General features: G+C 37.5%; 1 protein-coding gene across 1 annotated transcript in view; it reads right to left on the bottom strand.

The window, feature by feature from the left end:
* Positions 1–20,177, bottom strand: part of LOC121297537 (transmembrane protein 132C-like) — a 118,247-nt gene that overhangs the window by 26,410 nt on the left and 71,660 nt on the right. Inside the window, exon 5 of the mRNA XM_041223891.1 lies at positions 3,543–3,729. Within this exon, the coding sequence (XP_041079825.1) occupies positions 3,543–3,729 (187 nt within the window). The remainder of the gene's footprint in view (positions 1–3,542; positions 3,730–20,177) is intronic.

The raw sequence follows: 20,177 nt of genomic DNA, 5'->3' as shown, positions 1-20,177 counted from the left end.
CATGTCTAAACTGAATTCCAAATATACAGTATACATACATTTTAACAAGACTGAAAAAAAAACAAAGTCACAAAAAAACCCTTGTGAAGAATCTACAAATAGATTAAATTGTTCTGCAGTAAGCAGAGTTCTTTTTACATCGGGACGGCATTCAATTAAGCTTGTCTTATTTTTCACTGGCAGTTACACGTTTGGCTTCGTAACACAGACATTACTAAGAGTTACTTGTGTTTTATGCTGTGTTTTATAAAATGTCAATAGTGCATTAGCTCTCTGTGTTAAAGTATTGTTTAGAGGCCTCCTAGCTGAAGAAACTACTCCATCAACATGAAATGTTCGTGCATGATAGCAATGCTTGATACCCCCTTATTATGTATCACAGAATGGGAAATGCTTGGATGATATTTCCTATACACATTACTATCCCCCAGAACCATTATTTTCCTCCCTGGAACACACTTGTTTGTATGAAAAATGATATCAGACCCAAATTACAAGCACCTGCAAATGGCCTGTATATAGTACATGTAAAATAAGCTTCTGTCTGTCTGTCTGGTGTGGGTGCTGACGCTTTCTAACCTGCCCTAGTTTGCATTCATTCTTCATACATGTTGCTGGTGCAAAGGGACTTTTTTCATAGTTGACGGTGCACAGCCATTGTGCTTCACTGCTCTGAGAGAATTTAGCATTGAAATACACTGTCGACTGGCTTGGTGATGGATGGACTGAGAAAGATCGGAAACAAAGTCTTTTAAAATGCTATTTTCTAACCCTCCTTATGATCTCGGCACCAATGCTCCCTTTTTTAATACTAACCATCAATTTAAAACTTTTTAAATGAGAGTTAACAGGCAGGTATTTCTCTCACTAGGCACTATAAATACTGCCTGGGAGGGTGTAATACTGACACATAGAATAGTTCTATTCTTATGATTTTAGACACTTAACTAGCAGCATGGGAAAACTACAATCTAGAATAAACTGAGCGATGTGAAGCCACGTAGAAAATGATATACAAAGAATGATTTATACCTGCTAAGTTTATTGCATACATTTATAATTTTCCAAAAAACGGTAATTTCCAAACAAAAACGTTAAATAAATGAGAGAGTCAAAATAAATCGCCTCCAACTCTGAAAATAACCTAGCCAGAAGCCAGGGGTGTGATTCCATATGAGGAAAACCACAGGGAGGTTAAATAGACGAAGGTAATTATAACAACTACACTGTAATTACACAATCAGCTAGCTCTGTTCATTTGTACTTAATAATATACAATTATAATCTCGGTAGGATTCAGTTCCCTTAAGCCAGTATTAAAAGAGCCCAAACCCCGTACCGCTAGATTGATTGTAAAAACACAGTATGGCTGTTGGGCTAAATAAGCTGTTGCTGGGCCAAAAGCCCTATTAATAACATGTTTTAACTAGACTTGCACCGACACAGTCCTCTTGAAATCACTGTCCCCCTTTAGTTAGTGCAGACAGAACTCCTTCAGGCTGGCTGCTCTGTAGAATCCATTGGAGAAAGGGGAAGGTTCCCCTTATATATATATATATATATATATATATATATATATATATATTATCTATATATATATACTATATATAATATAAAAGACATTAAAGAGAACGTACTGATTCAAAACTAGATTGAGGTTTTACACAGAGAAGGAGAGTGAAAATGAATGTTCGTTTTTATTAATTGTGTATTTATTACAGACGTAATGTCTGCAGGGAATTCTCAGAGTAACGTTGAACTAATATATATCTATATATATATATATATTATATAATATATATATATATATTATATGATATATATATATAAATTTTTTGGACTTTAAATGGTTTCAGGGACATTTTCTAAGAAATCTGTGGAGTAATTTTGACCAAAATTTCTTTAAGCAAATAAACTGTGATTTAACCCCTTCAATTCTGGACTACTTTAATAGTGTGTGCTTAAGGACTTTGAGGTTTTACAATAGTCACTCCCTTATAAAAGTTTACCACAGAAAAAACGTGTAAAAAGTCTAAGAAAGTCTAGAGAAAGTAGGTAAGCATTGAAAGACAGGTATGGTAAAGCATAATAAAAACATGTACCATGGTAAACTATTGTTTACCCATGGTTTAACCATGACAAAATTGTAGCTTTGCCATACAAATTTACCAAGGTTAGCTACTATAAGGCCAGCATCTAACGACCATCTCCATAAACCTGTATCGGTACCTGAACCTTGCAGATGACATTTTCGGCATTGTAGTTTAGCACAGAATACTTCTGTATTTTCTCAGTCTTCACACCATAACAAGATTCAAATTCGCACCCCTTGCAAAGCCCAGGAGGTTCTCGATGAGACGCTGACAAGGCCAGTGAAGAGGATGTAACAGAAGAGAGGTTAGCTTGTAAAAGCCAGCAGAGCTGGTCACAGCGGACGATGAGGCATGTTGGACACAAGGCAATGAGGAACCAGGGATGTGGAACATTTTAAATTTCGCGAGCAAAGATGCTGAACTGCAGAACTTATTCCTCATGGTCAAATAAATGGCAGATGGATGTCCTGCTTTAAGAGGTAGTATGATATTTTACAAGCATAAGGAGCAATCAAGAGCAGCACATTTTTCTTGAGAGAAACACTTGTGAATACAGGGGGCCAAAACATGTTCTGTCTATCAAGTAAAAAATAAAAAACAACCGCAGATTACAGTTCATTTAAAAGGCCTGACCTGTACTGGATAAAGTATTAAGAGCTCTTTTCCAACGTAACCCCCCCCCCCCCCTTCACAAATGTAAAACGATGAAAGACACTTCTCTGTCGAATTCTGCATAATGTTGACAACAAAGTTTTATTATGGAGAAGTGAAGTGTCAAACTCAGTTTTAAAGAGGAGTCTTGACTGAATCAGGGAAATGTAACTGATGGATTTTCATACAGTGTGTGCCCTTCATTTATCATTCATAGTTGAGAGCTCTCCTGAATACACATCTTCAGCCAACATCATTATAATCCATAGCTTCTTCACAGATGCTAATAGAAAATAAGCGATAGCTCCATTCTAACTCACGGTCAGATTCACATTACATTTTTTACACATTACATTTTTTTTATTAGTTATTCTGAAAAGAACCAGAATAACAAATATAATCCAGTTTTTAGAACCAGCTCTCAGTTAACGCCATTGTAGCCATCTCCTTATATTTATACTTTCTGCCTACAGATGAATGTGTTAATCACTCCATTCACACAAAGCAGAGGGAGGCTGTTATGCACCTGTAACTTACAGTACATGTCAGGAAGAAAAGTGTCTGAACACATCAAAAACTCCCTGATCGCTACATAAAAACACATGCATAGAAGGATCACAGTAACAATAGCAAAGTATTTAAAGTACAACTTCATTCAATGCCAAAACACTGTAAAAACAATCTGTGCAAAGTGTAGACTAGAACTAATACTGCGGGTATTAATGCACACTGCATTATTCTATAAATACCGCTGATTATCAGCAGGCTTGACAATATTCCTATGAAATGTCTTCTCACCATGGCTAGAGGAATGATGCTGCCCAGGTCTTTGTGTACAAGGTGGATCTCGGTCTCTGCCTCCTCGGTCCGGGCTCCGGTCCTGGGGTACTCTGCCTGCCACGTGATGGAACTACTCCCCAGCAGGTCAGCGAAGGTGTCCACCTCAAAATCCATCTGCATGACCCCCACCGCCCCGTCCTCCGCCCTGAACAAAGAGCAACAGACAGCTTTAGGACGAAGCAAGTTATTTAAATGTCTGGTTAGGACATCCTCAAGCTGAGGAAACACAAAGTCAGTTTTTGGCTGGGAGACAAGATTTCAGGCCCCTGCATGGCACACCAGTGGAGACTTGGGGTTTGGTACAGCAAAGATGCCTCCTGGGACGAGATTTTAAGCCAGTGTTCCTGAAAAAGTGTCTTTGTGTTCTCTGAGCTTTATGGTCGGTAACTTATTTTTCCATGCTACATCTAACAGTTGGAAAAAGAAAAAAAAATCTAAAAAGTTTTATAAATGCTACTCTATACACATTGAAGAATGTTCTGCAGCATTGTATTCAGCTTGATAACCACAAGCTGGTGACAATAAAATTCTCTGTGTCACTGCAGAAATCCCTCTGGATCTCCAAGCTCAAATATAGCCAGAAGGTAATAAAGGTTAGTCTTACTTGTAGAGGTGCCTCATGGCATAATATCTATCAGCTCTGTCTGAATCAGTAAACCCACATCTACTGCAGTATGGCAGGTGGTGTTACAGAGCACAACCCTGAGGGCAGGAGAATCAAAGATCTCCTTCACTGGGGTCGAAGGGTTAACTCATCTCCCTCTCACTGTTTACTAAGTTTTTGCTCCAGTCATTGCAGACAAAACTTTATTTTTTTACCAAAATGAAATTGGGGCTCCCATGCATACACTGACATACTTTCATATATTTCTCATGACTTTCCAGTTCTAATACGTCCTAATCTGATTAGAGAATTTTTTCATTTTTTTAGAAATCGTCTACCTACACTACTGTCTAGCAATATTGCATAAGATGGCTCAGTATGTTTAAAATATATTTATTTGCGTATATTTTGGGTTTAGATTATGGTAATGTGTTCATTTCAATTTAATCAAACACCTTCAAGGGGAAATAAGAACAAACTAATAACAAAAGCACTGTACAACACTGGATATACAGTACAAGTGGAAGTCAAAAACCTGATCACAGTTTCAAACAGCACACTACAGCGTCACGGCTTCACATGACAAATCCCTCGCACACTGGTATGAAAATACTTCATGCCTGCATGTCTATGTGCTTTAAGTTTAAGACTTAAGTTTTTTAAGTGAAGAGAATGGACAGAAAAAGACACTACCTTCTAAAAGTTTATCACAGAAAATGTCCAGGTTAATTTTGCAGTTTTCTAATGATTATACTGTGCATTTACCTCAGTTTTCATAGTTTGACTTTACACTACCTCTCTAGGCCTTACTATGCTTACCTGTGATTTGCTACTCTTTTCTCATGGAAGTCTTTATAATGTGGTTACATGCTTTGTTTTCTGTTGAACTCAACTCATAGTCTTTCAAGAGCTCTGGAATACTGCAGAGGACAGTTTACTTGACAGGTGTGGTATGGGAATGCTGTACCGCTGTATACCAGCCTTCTAACCCTGGGGAAGTGTTACACAGAAGAGTTTAAAACTCACTTCAAGTCTAGTGAGGTCGTTTCAGACCACTAGCGACTGGAGATGTACGCTGACACTGTCTGGGTCTCCCAGGATCCCTTCCTTAAACTGGCTGACAACCTACCCATCCACACACATTCCAATCCTTCCCTGAAAACGTGAACGGAATTGAAATTCTCCCCCAAAGCAGACACTGGGCAACTAAACATGGAGAGACAGAGACAGTGTCATCTTGTACTGCATTCTCCCTTCTTTCTGTCTCCAATTATTTAACATGAGAAATTCAGATGAAAATAAAGTCTATTAACTGAAGGAACTTCCAAAGATAAGAATCTTAGATCTTTTGATATAGTAGTAACAAAACCTGACAGCAATGGTGGCACCGTATCCTACAGCATGAACCCACTGGTACAGTTTGAGGGCCACTCAACAGTAAAGCTCTTGCAAGTTGTGACAGTTTGATGTGGAGGTTGGAATATACATTCGTTACGAACAAGCAGGAAAAGTAATCTAAAAATATATATTAAATAAAACCAGGAATCGGGGTTGTGTCAACCTCTAGAGTCACTGTAATGTTTTCATTAACAAGTCAATGTAATATTCTATTTCATGCAGAAAACAAATATTCTGTTGACTGAAAAAAAAAAAGAAAGATTTCTTACTATGTGCATTGAGAACATTAAATTGATCACAAGATGACAGTGTTTTGGGGGTGATACTAAATCAGTTGAAGAAAGACATCTAAATACCGGGACACAGTTATTGGTCACAAATTGGCCCTCTCGATCATGTAATTACTGCAAGCATGACCTGGTGATTTGTTTACACCCAGAATTTATCCTCAGTTTCAGGAGCCTCTATCTGTTACTGTTATTTATGTATTCCTCACACAAGGATTTAGCTGAAATTCAATAGCAAACAACTCAAAGGTCATTTGAACAACTTACTTACGGACAATTTTTTTTTTATTGGCTCCTCTATGAACATGTGACATTAGTGCCTCAGGACATGCATGCCACAAATTATTAGCAATTACAAAACCTCACATATTACCAATCACGGTTTTATTGTCAATATCCAGTTGAGATCTATAATCTCTGAACTTTATCGATTGCTGGTCAGTTCTCTGTAGTATTGAAAACCTCCCAAAGCCAGGCTACTGTCCCAAAGTAACCGGCCTTGTTGTTGCTTTGCCCCCAGGCTCTGAGATTTTCTTCCTAAATCCATTGGAGACTCAGATTCGATTGTGATTTTTCGCTCAGAGCCTACCTTTCTTGACATGCTGTTGATTAACACTCTCTAAAAGTGAACAGCTTATTTATCGAAGGTTGGTTCAATGATTTCACTTTTTAAGGGTCTGTGAACACTTGCTTTCAGGTTTGGAGTCTTAACAAAAATTCATTTTATGGTCTGATGTGTTAATCAGGACTTTATTGATTGAATTGTGTTGTTGTTGTTACTGATGAACAGCAGTGGGAAGAATTGAACATATTTTCTTTGTATGTGACAGAAGAGCCAAGCTGCCCTACTGTTTTAACACCAGTGTACAACCTGAACAACAATCTTACTACTGCAATGACATCTTTACAGGCTATAGAATTAACTTCCAATGCCAGATATCATCAATAGCTTTGTATGTGGTCTACACTTTTTATTTCAGCCTCTTATTACAGCCCTTCAGCCTTAAATTGTAATTGCTAACCCACAGCTTTCCCATCAGCCCTGATCAGCGTGAACATTCATTCTGCTCAACTGGCGAGTGCTGAGACTGCTATTTCCGTAATCTAGTTTCAAGTCACAGAGAGACTACAGGCTTTGACAGTGTCTTTGAAGAGTATTGATCAGCAGACAGCAGAGGGCGCCCTTTGCTGCACTTCCTTCCTTCCAGGTCCACTGCAGACACAGCAGCTTGGGCCAAGGGATTGTTATCCTAGGCACTCCCGCCCAGCAACAGACAGCTTTGAAAGCTGTTTACAGGAATCCCTTGGGGCGAGTTTACACCCCAGAACATGCACCTGAGACCTGGAATTCTGGTGTTTAAAGGTGCTATTTTGGGGGTTGAGGTGAGAGGTTGGGAGGGGTGCCCTTAGCAGTAGAAGCTTTCATTTTTAATTATATTCTTGAAGATAGAATGCCTCTTAACTCGCGTTAAGGTTGGATTTTAAAATGTATTACAGTAATCACCTTAATGAATATTTACTTAATGCAATTCAAATTGGTATTGCTCTGTAATTGCATGGTTATTAAAAGAGAGAGGAAAGAAAAAGGATTACCCAAAGTATCGTGCCTGTATTATCTACCCCAGTTACCAAGACTAATATGTTTTACTCTGGACTGCAGCAGACACAGCAAACTAAGAGAAGCACACACAGACAAGCCGCATCCAACAGTTATTTGCTCATTTAAACTGGCCATTAGGAAATCAAAATACCTGAAGTTGATCAATAGTTGTTTAATATCGTTAATATAATCAGCCTGTCCTAGTAATTTCCAGGCACTGTAGCATTGTATGGAATAGGAGACTTATTTTCCATGCAAAGGTATACACTCTCGGGACAAGAAGACAATATAAAAGATCATAGCATTAAAAAAAATGCACAATTAAACAGTTTGACAATAATGCAACTTGCCATTTTCCTAGACCATAAATGTCAACTCAAGTTAAAAATCAATATAATGCTACTTTATAAAAGAAAAAAAAAAAAAAAAAAGCATCCATTAATGGGAAGACTAAATATAATGAATGGCAAAGGACTGGAATGTGCTGATGCTGATTTAGTTTAATGGGCAAGCTTGTATTGATTTATAAGCACTGTGCAGTTAATGGATTCCTTTTGGTGGATTTCAGGGCCAGGGTTAAAGTCCATTGGAAATACTAAAGGACAAGTGGCACAGCAGCTAAAAGTGTTTCTAGCAAATTAATTTCTGATGGATGAAAGAAGAATGGATAACCACTCAACGGTAACTGTCAGCAGGCAAATAGTGGTGTAACTTGAAAGATCAAACAGAGAAATACCAGTACAGTGCTAATCCCATTCTCTCCTTCCTCCCTACATATACTCTCAATTATACAGGAGGCAGAGTTTCAAGACCCTATAGTAATCCAGTTCAATGCCAATGCGATCATCCTAAAAAGAAAGTCCTACAGAATGCAGGTGTAGTTTGGTTAGTGTCCAACAGGTGGATCGGGCTATTAAGGAGTATGGTATACACAAATGAGGCCCTTTATTGTAAATTTGAGCACAAGATCTTTGTTCAAGTGAACTACTTGATTCAACTGTTGAGGGCAGAATATCTAAAACTGTAATTTAACTGTAACAGTTGGTTATGCTTTACCCACTATTTCTATGGGATTTATAAATCAGGTATGGGCAACTCCAAGGCATATCCTGCCCTGAGACTACATCAATATTCCAGGCTATAGGAATGTTTTTGTTACTATAGCCCCAGGGAGTCTCCTCTTATTGCCGGGCATGAACACCAATGAAATTATTATGCTGTAAACGTTAACATTTGCCTGAAATATAGCCGCTGCCATTAACAATGTGCCTTCTCCTCCAAACCCGTCTATAGCTTTGAGAACAGACTTTCTTCCCCTTAAGGCCCTTCAAAGGGCCAGAATAAGAAAGACTTAAATGTCACCGAGAATAATCTGACAGAAAAAATAAACAATTCCACGACCAAGGTAATTTTTTTTTTTTCCAACTTCTCCTGGGAAAGCCACAATTGAAACTGGCTCCATTGTCCTATTATCAGCCCCAGTGTTTCACTGTGACACTTTCATTTAATCATACAAAGAGATCTGATCTGGATTCCTCTGCTTTCCATCTCTCACCACTGGGGATCCTTCAGCAGCTAAGAAGGGGATTTTTATTCCTAGCCATGGCATTTGGACCACAGCTATCTCATCTCCCAGATTTAAGAGTCCTAGGAATACATTTCAAAGCATTTTTTTTCTTGGCAGCTCGGCAGCTGCTGAAAGATGTAGCAAGGAATGTCTAAAGACAAGATTTTATCCTTCAGGAAATAACGTTAAGGCTTCAGCTATATCTTCAGTTGTTTTCTTTTTCTTCAAATTTATTTGGGGCATAGTGTTGAAAATATACCTGCATTAAAATTGCTGTGTTAACAGCCAGCAGATATGGTACCAGACTCCTGCAATGAATTACCAGTGTGCATTTGCTCATACTGTTGTGGTTTTCATTCCAAAATTAAACATGTCAAAGCTATCCAGAAACAGGATTCTCTGGAAGCTATTATCGGGAGATACAGTAATAGTAAACAAAGCCACCTCCATGCATGCATTCATAAGCCATTACAGTACACAATCTCGTCTTGGAATAGAAAAATTGTACAATTTCATATCTTTACAACCTTGTAAATGAACAGGGCCCAATATTCGAAAGGTTTGCGCACCGAGCAGAGGGGTATGCGCGTCGCAGATGGCCGTTGTGCCGAAATTGTGCCAAGTTGCCATATTCGAAAGTCCTTTTGCGCATCACAATCCATTCTGCGCTGTGCAGAAATAAAATGTATGCATCGCGCAATATGGGGGGAGTGGCCGACAATATGCGTGATCCTGGTATATTCGAAGGTATGCGCCAAGCACAAAACCAAGTTTGTGACGCGCAGAATAAGGATTGTAAAAGGACTGCATTAACTCCACGCACACTACCATTCCAGCACTGACTACAAACAGGCAACAATGGGAAACGTTGGTAGCATGCACAGTGTCCGTCGACATGTGGATGTGAATGATGCAAGGCACACCCAGCAACAGCAACCCCGACATAGGCGAAGATATGCTGAAAGGGTGCACCGGCCTCGGCACACATATGAGGAGTCCAGGTATCGTCTTGACTCATCTATGCCACATGCTGCATGATGACCTGGTTAGAACAGACCTGCGCAGTCATGCCTTGTCTGAGCAATTGGTAGTGTCTGTCTGTATGTGTATCCTGGCAACCGGGACCTTCCAGAAGGTAGCAGGTGATACAGTGGGGATCACCCAGTCAGCCGTTTCGCCACCTCGACCGGTTCATAACCGTGTTGCTGTGACGTGCTGAGGAACATATTAAATTCCCCAGTACCAGAGCAAACAGAGGAGATAATGCAGGGTTTTTTATTAGGTCGCGCACCTGCCGCGCGTGGTAGGTGCAATTGACTGCACCCATATTGCTATCCGGGTATTTGTTTCAGTTGTCCTGTTCTATCAGGATTCCAGTTGTATTCGGAATAGTGTGAAATTTGAATAGCTATTCCATGCCATGTAAACAGGGTATTCCGAATGAATCCATATTCTGGATACCAGTATTCCAAAAACGTGATATCGAATACCCACTTAGTATTAGGATACTATCGGAATACTAGCCCTTCTAGACACCTTATTCACAAAACCAGTTTTTTTTCTAGACACACGAGTCGTCATTTTATAATCTATAATATATAAGACGATGGCTTGTGTGCCCAACAAAGCCTTTGCAAAAACTTTGCACAAATATATTAGTACTTGTATGACCCCAAACTGGTTGCCGACGATGCAATATCTTCCTATTTTTAATTTTTTTGTTTTTTGTTTTTTTAGTAGAACAACAGTCAATACCTGGAGATATATATATATATATATATATATATATATATATATATATATATATATATATATATATATATATATATATATATTTTATTCATTATCCTTGTAGTCACATTGAGATTAAAACCTCTTACGAGTGAGACCTAGCCAAGCAGGTAGCAGCAAGTCAATCGAACAACAAGAACAATACACAATAAAATACAGTTAAGACACAGGCAATTCACATTTAAAACAATAATCAAAATACACAACAATAGTCAACTATTTAAAACAATTACAACTTTCAGTAACAAAATCATGCAATTTGCTCTTAAACTGCTATATTCCAATGTCTCGCAACTGCTTTGTGCTGTTTTGGAATATCTCTCATTTTGTCCAAAAGCACTATTTTTTTGGGAGGCACAAATTTAGGGAGGGGATTGCGAGAAGATCGAAGATTGGGCCTATACTCTTTGGAACAGCATCATTATTAACTTATTCTTCTCTTCTGGCTTTATAAAATGATAACAAACACTCTAGTCTTCTCATGTACAACTGCAATTTCTTTAACTCTGACAACAATAATACAACAGTGGAACAGAATCAATTGCTCCACATTGCATTCACTGAAATACAAACATAGCACTGTGTGGAATAGAGAGTTTTCTGAGGCACTGTTGAGAAATTCCGTTCCACAGGAAAAGGGCAGCCATTTACATTCAAGTTGCTTCAAGAATATTGTAGACAACTTTATAAAATATCATAACATGTACAGCAGTACCAAAAAGAAACTCAGACAGAAAGCCAGACCAGTGTCTCATGGAGTTTTTGCCAGCCTCTTTTGAAAGACATGAACAGGTAAGAAGTCGCAGTTACCAGAACGGTTGTAATTCTTTGTAAAGGGATCTATCTAAAGCTTTTACCTCTCAAGTAATGAAAGAAAGACAGCCCCAGCCACAAAGTCCTCTTCTCTCTATTTCACTTTACTCCAGGCCATAGGAGACACTGGGTCCCCTCAAGACTTGCAAGGAAATTGAGAAGAAACCCCAAAACCTACCCTAAACAGACCACTCTAACAAACAACAAGAAAAGATGTGTCCAGCAGATTCAAATCTTTAAAAATCACTTGATTAAAACAAGATGTAAAAAACGTGATCACATCACCGCTCATCTTACCCAGCTGCATTGGCTACCTGTAAAGTTCAGGATTATGTTCAAAACTCTCCTGCTCACCTACAATGCCCTTCATCACACAGGTCCAGAGTACCTCCTCAACCTGCTGACCTGCTGTTCTCTTTTGCTTTCCATGCTCTTTAAGCCTGATATCTGCTATTAGCTGCTGCTACTATTTGACGTATTATGTTACTATCATCTATTATGCACTATTTCATGTATTATGCACTTTCCACTGTATTTAATGTACTATTTCATGTATTATGCACTTTCCACTTTATTTAGTGTACTATTTCATGTATTATGCACTTTCCACTGTATTTAATGTACTATTTCATGTATTATGCACTTTCCACTTTATTTAGTGTACTATTTCATGTATTATGCTATTATCATGTTTTATGTAATTTCCACTGAATTTAATGTATTATGCCTTTTTTTTTTTTTTTTTTTACTGTATAGCATGTATTATGCATTTCTCTGTATTTGAAGAATTATGGATTTTCTTGTTGTTACTGCACCTTGTAAAGCACTTTGTGATGTTGGTCTACTATGAAAGGCGCTATATAAAATAGACTGATTGATTGATATAGATTTATTTAAACTTTGCACCAAATATGAATAATTTGCTTTAAATCTGTTTCAGAATGCAGACCCCCTCCCTTCCACTCCAAGCCCAGGGTTAGGGCCTCTGTGTCCTCATAAATATCACATTTAGTTTCACCTCATCTTGCTCTAAGCAGGCCTGCTTTTTCAATTTCAAAGCACTGAGCAGCAGATGATGTTTTCCTTTTTCTATTATATGTACAGAATTACTTTTTTTCTATTATTTAAAGAATCAAGTCCACGGTTTCCCTTACCAGTGAAGTGAGAAAAACATACAGTGGCTAAAACAGCTGCTTTTCCAGTGTCTTAAATGTCTGAAAGATTCTCTCAGCTTTGATTCAATGATCAACAATGAAACTTTGTAGTAAAGACAAAGTAGTTTGCTTCAGCTCATATAAACACATTGGCCTATTACTGCTGATCACCTGATCTGATTTCCTTTCTATTCACTCGTACCTGAATCTATTAACCATACATATCAAAGGATCTTCAACCACAATGCTGTGGAATTATAATGGCAGTGTTAGGGCCTGTAGGGCAATGGTAGCATGACGGTTAATAGTACAAAGATTTAGTGCATACCAATGTTTTTCCAATGAGATGAACCCATATACACTGATAATTACCTGCAGAACCACGGTAGCATATTGTGATGCTTGTTTCCATTGTGCTGCAGGGAATTCTGTCGTCTGCCAATGGACTACAGCAGTATACTATACGCATATAATAATACAAGCCCTGCCAGTCTCTGGATTGAGCTCATTTGAAGCACAGCCAATGCTTCATTAAAAAGGCTGGAAGATGAAGTAGTGGGATGTGAGCTGTGACATCCTTCTTTGAGAAGCTAAACTAATACTCATGATGGATGGTTTGTCTGCACCATTCATTTGGCCCACTTTTACACCACAGCAATGGGTAAAAAAATTGAACTGCAGCTTCCAAAGAGGCATGCTACAATAACGGTTGCCTAGGTGAAAACAAATGGCGTGACGCAGCCTGCAGATAAAAATAACTGGTGTTAGTAGCGTCGACTCCAACACTGTCACCCAGAAACTCACAGAGTGTGCTCTCGATTTGAGAGGGCAGGACAACAGGTCGGAAGTTTTTGTGTCCCTATTTGAATTTGTTTCCATTATCCCACAGATTTTGCCTTGTTTCTGCAGCAATGACATCCTCTACTTTGTACAATGTACTTTTAACTGTTTTTGCATTTCACTAAACTATATATATATATATATATATATATATATATATATATATATATATATATATATATATATATAGATATATATAGAGAGAGAGAGAGAGAGAGAGAGAGAGAGAGAGAGAGAGAGCAATCAATTTAAGCTTCAAGGCGTTGATTCAAACGTCTTGTTTTTGTTTTTTATGGGTTTTTTTTATACTTGTATGGTGTTTGCAATGTTTCTGTTGCTCTCATATTACATTTTTTTAAATAATTTATTTCTAGATCTGCCTATGTGGCTGGACAGTCCAGCCTTTCTCGTTCTATTCAAATCGGGTGTCTATGTGACTTTTCAATTCTGCCAGCCACGCCTACTCTACTTTTGTATTAGTTACAGAGTAGGTCAAAGCTCATACTGTCACAGGATGTAGATGGAATGATTCTCCAGGTGAAAGCAGAACAATGGTAACACTGCAGCAACAGAAACCAGAGCCACTCAAGCCGATTGCAAACACAATAAAACACTTAGCAAATGGCATTTGAAGGTACTTCCTTTTTAAAAAACAATTTGATTGTCAATTTCCAGCTATTCACATACTTTTTAATTATTTAACTGCATCTAACTACTGAAAACATATTCATTTTCTAAAACAATAATCAAGTAATTAAAACTATTCACACATTGAGATGTGCCTTTGGACTCTCCACACAATCCATTTGAAATTTCAGTAATTCCATTCTTTCAATAAAAAACGAAAACAAAATGAATCTAATACCCATTTATCTTAATCTCTTCTTCATCATTAAGCAGACCTGGCAGTTAGATTCCACATACGTAACTACAGAAGTTGAATTAAAAGTACTTTATTAATATGCATTAGGTGCTTTAAATTAATTTTTTTTTTTCATCCCCCTGTATTTTAGCTGATCAAGAGCAGCCTGAGAAGAATTAATTACACCATTATAAGGAAGTCTTGGTTATAAATATGATGGGATTTAGACCATACATATATGGATATAAAATACAATGTGAGGAGTTTCTATTACCAGCATCATTTTCATGAAGCATTGTACTGGAGATCCAGCACCCACACTGCAGGTCACATTTGTTAAGAACAATTGTCCAGAAGTCCTGGACAACTTTGCTTCCAATGCTCAAAAAAGTACAGTGCACAACCCGAGTGCTTTCCTGGGACAGAACTGCATACCGCAAGACGCTCAAAAAAACAGTTTAAATAAAAACATAGATCTATTTACCTTTTTTACTAAAAATAACATTATGTACAGGAGAGTCCACTTGAAAAATCAGCCCAAGCACAGAAGCCTGCTTCAAGACAAATGATGGCTATAGTTGTCAGTTTACATACATTAGTGCAGAAATTATTTATTTATTTCAATATGTTAATTTCCGCGGATGTACACTGAGATCTTTGGAAAAGTTAACATTGAGGTTTGCAGAAAAATATTGGTTTGGCTATTTTATTTTTAAAGTTTACGCAAGTATGAAACCTTTGTTGGAAGTCTACAGCTATGACCAAAAGTTTTGCATCACCCAATAGAAATAACTAATGTTGCTTCATATTGTCGAATGAAACCTGCTGAATAATGTTACGTTAACATATTGAATTACATACCGCTTTGTAGTTTTACATATACTTTACAAAAAACTGGTAGATTGAAAAATGTGACATTTCAAAATCTAAAGCCCCTTTCTGGCTACCCGGGTCCCAATACTGCGTAGTGTGAAACCACGTACCTGGGCCGCACCTGGGTCAACCCGGGTCCCAGCGACCCACCTCAGGATGTGGGTCGACATGCTTTGAGCGTGACAAGATGCTTGATGGCCGTTCGCGAGCCGACGCAATAACAAACAGTCATCTGTGTGAAGGTTTCACTTCCGCAAAGAACATTTCTGTTTAGCCATATTTTTTGATGAGCATAATCCATATTGCAGCAGAGAAGAAACACTTGCTCTAATCAACATTTAGGCCGACAGTTCAATCCAGAGACGCTTGGGTGGAAGTGTCAATAACAATCTCCTTCCAGGTCACCCTTCTTTATCAAAAGCAGTGTGAAATCAAGTACTTGACCCGCATGACCTGGGTAGGCTCTGACCCAAGTAGAGCATACCAGTGTGAAAGGGGTTAACATGTAATACTGTAGTACTATTATGGCTTCTGACTTTTGCGATATCATTGTGTAGTTTCTTGTCTCAATCCTAAAATTCTCTGATTCGATGGAAGCTGAATCATACAGTACAGCTGAGCAAGAAATACACATAAAATAGTGAAAATTCTCCACATAAAAAAAAATTGCTTTATGTGAATTCTGTGGAAAATGCAGGGAATTAAGATGCAGGCCTTCCAAACTGACATTTGAGTCCAGACCCATTCATCAGAACCATGAACCCACCCCACACACACACAAGTTTGACAGTCGGTGCTGATGACAAATAGAAAAAAATAAAAATCTGGCTGCAAAATGTAAACATTACAGGAGAAAGATGTTAAACGCTCCTTGGTGTTATTTGCTCGAGTTGAAAATGAACAAGGCAAAGCTAATTATTTAATTGCTGTGCACAAGATTGAGAATAGATTTCTGCAGGCCTAATATCTCCAAACAGCATGACATCTGTGCTTGGGCCTTTAACTTTAGGAACTGTAAATAGAACAGCTCGAAATCTTTGGCTGACAACCCAAAACGTTAATTTCATTTTAGAGCTACTGAAATGTGTCATGCTCACTTTGAGATGTGGTTATAATTGTAAAATTTGAAATACTAAGACAAAAAAGCTAGTTTGTGAAAATAAAACTGTATACAATTGGAATTTAAGAAAGGAGCAGGCAGTGTTGTGTGGACACATTGATCAAAAATTCTAGTCTAAAAAATTTTAACGTGTTTTATTAGTTTTCCTGCAGGATTGTACGATGCTACTTGTGCAAACTAGCCACTTTTATTGTTACCATATAAGATTTTGTTTGTGTGTGTGTGTGTGTATATATATATATATACACACACACACACACACACACACACACAAACAAAATCTTATATGGTAACAATAAAAGTGGCTAGTTTGCACAAGTAGCATCGTACAATCCTGCAGGAAAACTAATAAAACACGTTAAAATTTTTTAGATATATATATATATATATATATAAAAAATGAGTTCCCAGTCCTCGTTTGTAAATAAATCCCTATCGAAACAGTGACAGGGTGGAGCCCATTAATATTTATGGCCAGGATATGATGGCACTGCAAGGTGCTTAAGGTTGTTTGTCAAACGTTTTTAAATCCCTGGCAAACACAGAGATGGCAGCCCTGCCAGGCAGGATTCATGCCTCTCTGTCTGAATAAAAATAAGAGTTTCAGAGCATTAAGTTATTAGCTGGGACACTGTGGTCACGACTGCAGTTCAGATTTGCGTGAAAGACATATGCTATATGTTTCTCATCAAGGAAGCTTGCAGTGTACTGCTGTACGCATACAACATGAAATCTAGGGTGTGCCAAAGTTTCTGCCAGTCACCACAGTAACAGACAACATCTGTGTAAGAATTCTTGGAATTGTAAATAAGGTCCAGCTGTCGACAAGCTATTGGATAGGGGTCAGGAGGTACTGTAGGCAGAAGATGATCATATGCTGACTAACTGAATTGCACCCAAAAATTTTAAATCATTTAACTTCTACTATTCAATTATTTTTTTTATCTGAGAACTGCAAGCAATAACCAACACAGCAAATGTGGAGCTGTGTGTATTTGTATTCATCATTGATGTTGTGTAAATCGAAAATAAACTAATAGATAAATAAAATACTCAGTATTTATTTTGTTTATTGATTTCATAATCGACCTATATTTTCCTAACACGCTTTTTCCCTCAACTAAAAAAAAAAAAAAAAAAAAAAAAAGAATTAAATTGTCTCTTTTCAATTTACCACACTTTCTTTTCAAGAAAATGTTTTATTATAATTATTATTTTATTTTTTCTAGGTCCGATATCTGTCTGCAAGATGTTAACAATCATTCATGGCTGCCGGAGTGGAAATTTAACACTGCTGTCTGTCGGTCACATCGCAGGAGAATGATGGCTGTTCCTGGAACAACACTGATTTGCGTCTCAGAGGTGCATAATATATCTCACAGCTCCCAGTCCTACGCACAGCAATTCAAGCCTGTGGCTGCCAATACCTCCACTCCACCCCCCACCCCCGCCGCCAATTGCTTTGCTTTCAGTTATAGCAGAGACTGCAGCCAGCTATTGTATGGTCCAAAGAGCTCCTCAGTCATTCATCAAGGGTAGAAATAAAATATGCCACTCAATGCAAAGCAGTTTTGAGCCATTGCACGTTTTACCTTGAGGCTAATTAGAGACACATAACCCCACAGTTTAAATTAGCAGAGGAGTGATTATGGTGCCAGTAGGATTTAAAGGGAATCATATCATGTTATCAGTGTAAGGCTATTCCAAGTGCAATTAACATTTTTGTAGTAATTAAATACAGCATATTGGGCCACATTGCCACTGTGCTCTCATGATGAGGTATGCCTTTATAATCAAAATGTATGTACTGTAAATATATCTGTTCAATATTTTAGTTTTCCTTTTAAATAATATTTATTTGTATATTGCAAGTCCCTTATACTGGGAGATGTAACTTAAATGAAGGGCAATTTTAAAAGACACTTAATAAGCCATTATAAAAACCCATTACACCCCTATCAAATGGTTTCCTATACATCAACTGGCATTAATCTTTGACTACTTTCCCTGTGTAGAAAGCTAAACATGAAAAAGGGCACAAGAAAACTTTAACAGGGGAGGTCATTGAGCCACAGTGTTCTTTGTCTTGTGTTCGCAAGCATGCTTTACAGTCTATGAAACTTAACCACCAGCACTAGGCTCATGCAGTGTGCCTTACCCAAGTTAATGAGCTCTAATGTCAGAGTTAAATGTTTATTGGCACTAAAACTACAATGATTAGCAAGAGAGCAGACAGGCTTCATTAATTTGAAATCGCAGAAACTAAAATCAATGGCATTCTATTATTAACTACTTTAAAGATAATTATAATGCAAAACAAATAAACCAGCAGTCTGGCTGGGGTGCCACTTAGACTGCCTGACTATGAAGAGCAGCTGTATACAAGGAGAGAGCGAGAAATATAACCAGGCCTACCAGAAAACTGTTGTAACGTGAGGGGGGGGGGGTTGGTATCTATCACAAGGCCTAGTTCTAACCCCTCACGTCAGCAATAATAGAAAAATCAAGTGCTAGTCTGGTGTACTTCCTCACAGCTAGTTCGCTAACAGCTCAAGAGTTGAAACAGAAAATGTTTTCTTTGTTGAATACATTGAAAAAAATTGAATTAAACCTCTACTTCAATATTCAGGAGTTATCTTTTAAAAAAAAAAAAACAGTTATGTATCTTCCACCTGCAGGGAAAAGCTGAAGAGGTTTAAAAGCTTTGATTCTAAATTTGGTCCCCTCTTGTCAAGTGACATCTACCCATATAATCAAGTCAACTGTCAAAGTTCAACCTAAACCATTTACTTGCAGTTTATTAACCTCGTAATAACTCCTAATACAAACACTTTATAGTTTCTCAATAGTTTCACACACAAAACATTCAGCACCCCCTTTGTAACAATATTCAGTAACAGTTTAAACAGTATGTTTCAATAACAATGTACACAGTGTTCTCCTCTTTCAACTCTCTAAGTATAAAAAGTCAATTAAAAAAACTTTAGCTCAGTCCAATTCAGCCGTACAGTTTGTTTTAAAAAAAAAAGTAATACAAATTAAAAAAATTTTTAAGAAAAATCCTCTTCAACGGTTCTAGAAAACTGAACACAGCAATAAACAATCCCTGTTTCTGTAAATGCAAAGCAATATAATACACACAGATCCTTCTTTGCTTGCAGTAAAACAAACATATATATTTACAAAAAAAAAATTGTAATGTGTTTCTTATGTTCCGTTTCAGACTTCTGTTCAAATTCTTTAAATGCAGAAAACAAAAAAAATTACGTCGAACCAAAATATCCACACATAGGTATACGAATGTCAAAGAGAATTAAATTAATACAATTGGATATTTCAAACTGGGAGAACCTTAACCTGTAATTTAGTCCTACAGCCCCAAGATGTCGCTATAGCCTCCACAGCAAGCAATGTAATGAGCAATCATTAAACAATCATCTCATTAAGTTAGTTTAACCATATGAGTCGCTCATCCCATTACTACAAAGTATGCATTAGCAGATTAATAAACACAATGCTGTAGATGTCTCCTGACATTTACTGTATTTAACCCTTATATCCCTGTGAATATGTTTAACAGGATTTTAAAAGGTAGTTTCTTTTCAATATTATTTCAGCAAACTCATAAGTGTAAATATATTAGTGATAGGTTTTAATTTACCAGTAAACTTTTATGCAAATTAC

Source organism: Polyodon spathula, chromosome 22 (assembly GCF_017654505.1).
Source record: "Polyodon spathula isolate WHYD16114869_AA chromosome 22, ASM1765450v1, whole genome shotgun sequence".
NCBI lineage: Eukaryota > Metazoa > Chordata > Actinopteri > Acipenseriformes > Polyodontidae > Polyodon > Polyodon spathula.
This window is presented reverse-complemented; position numbering and strand designations above follow the sequence as displayed.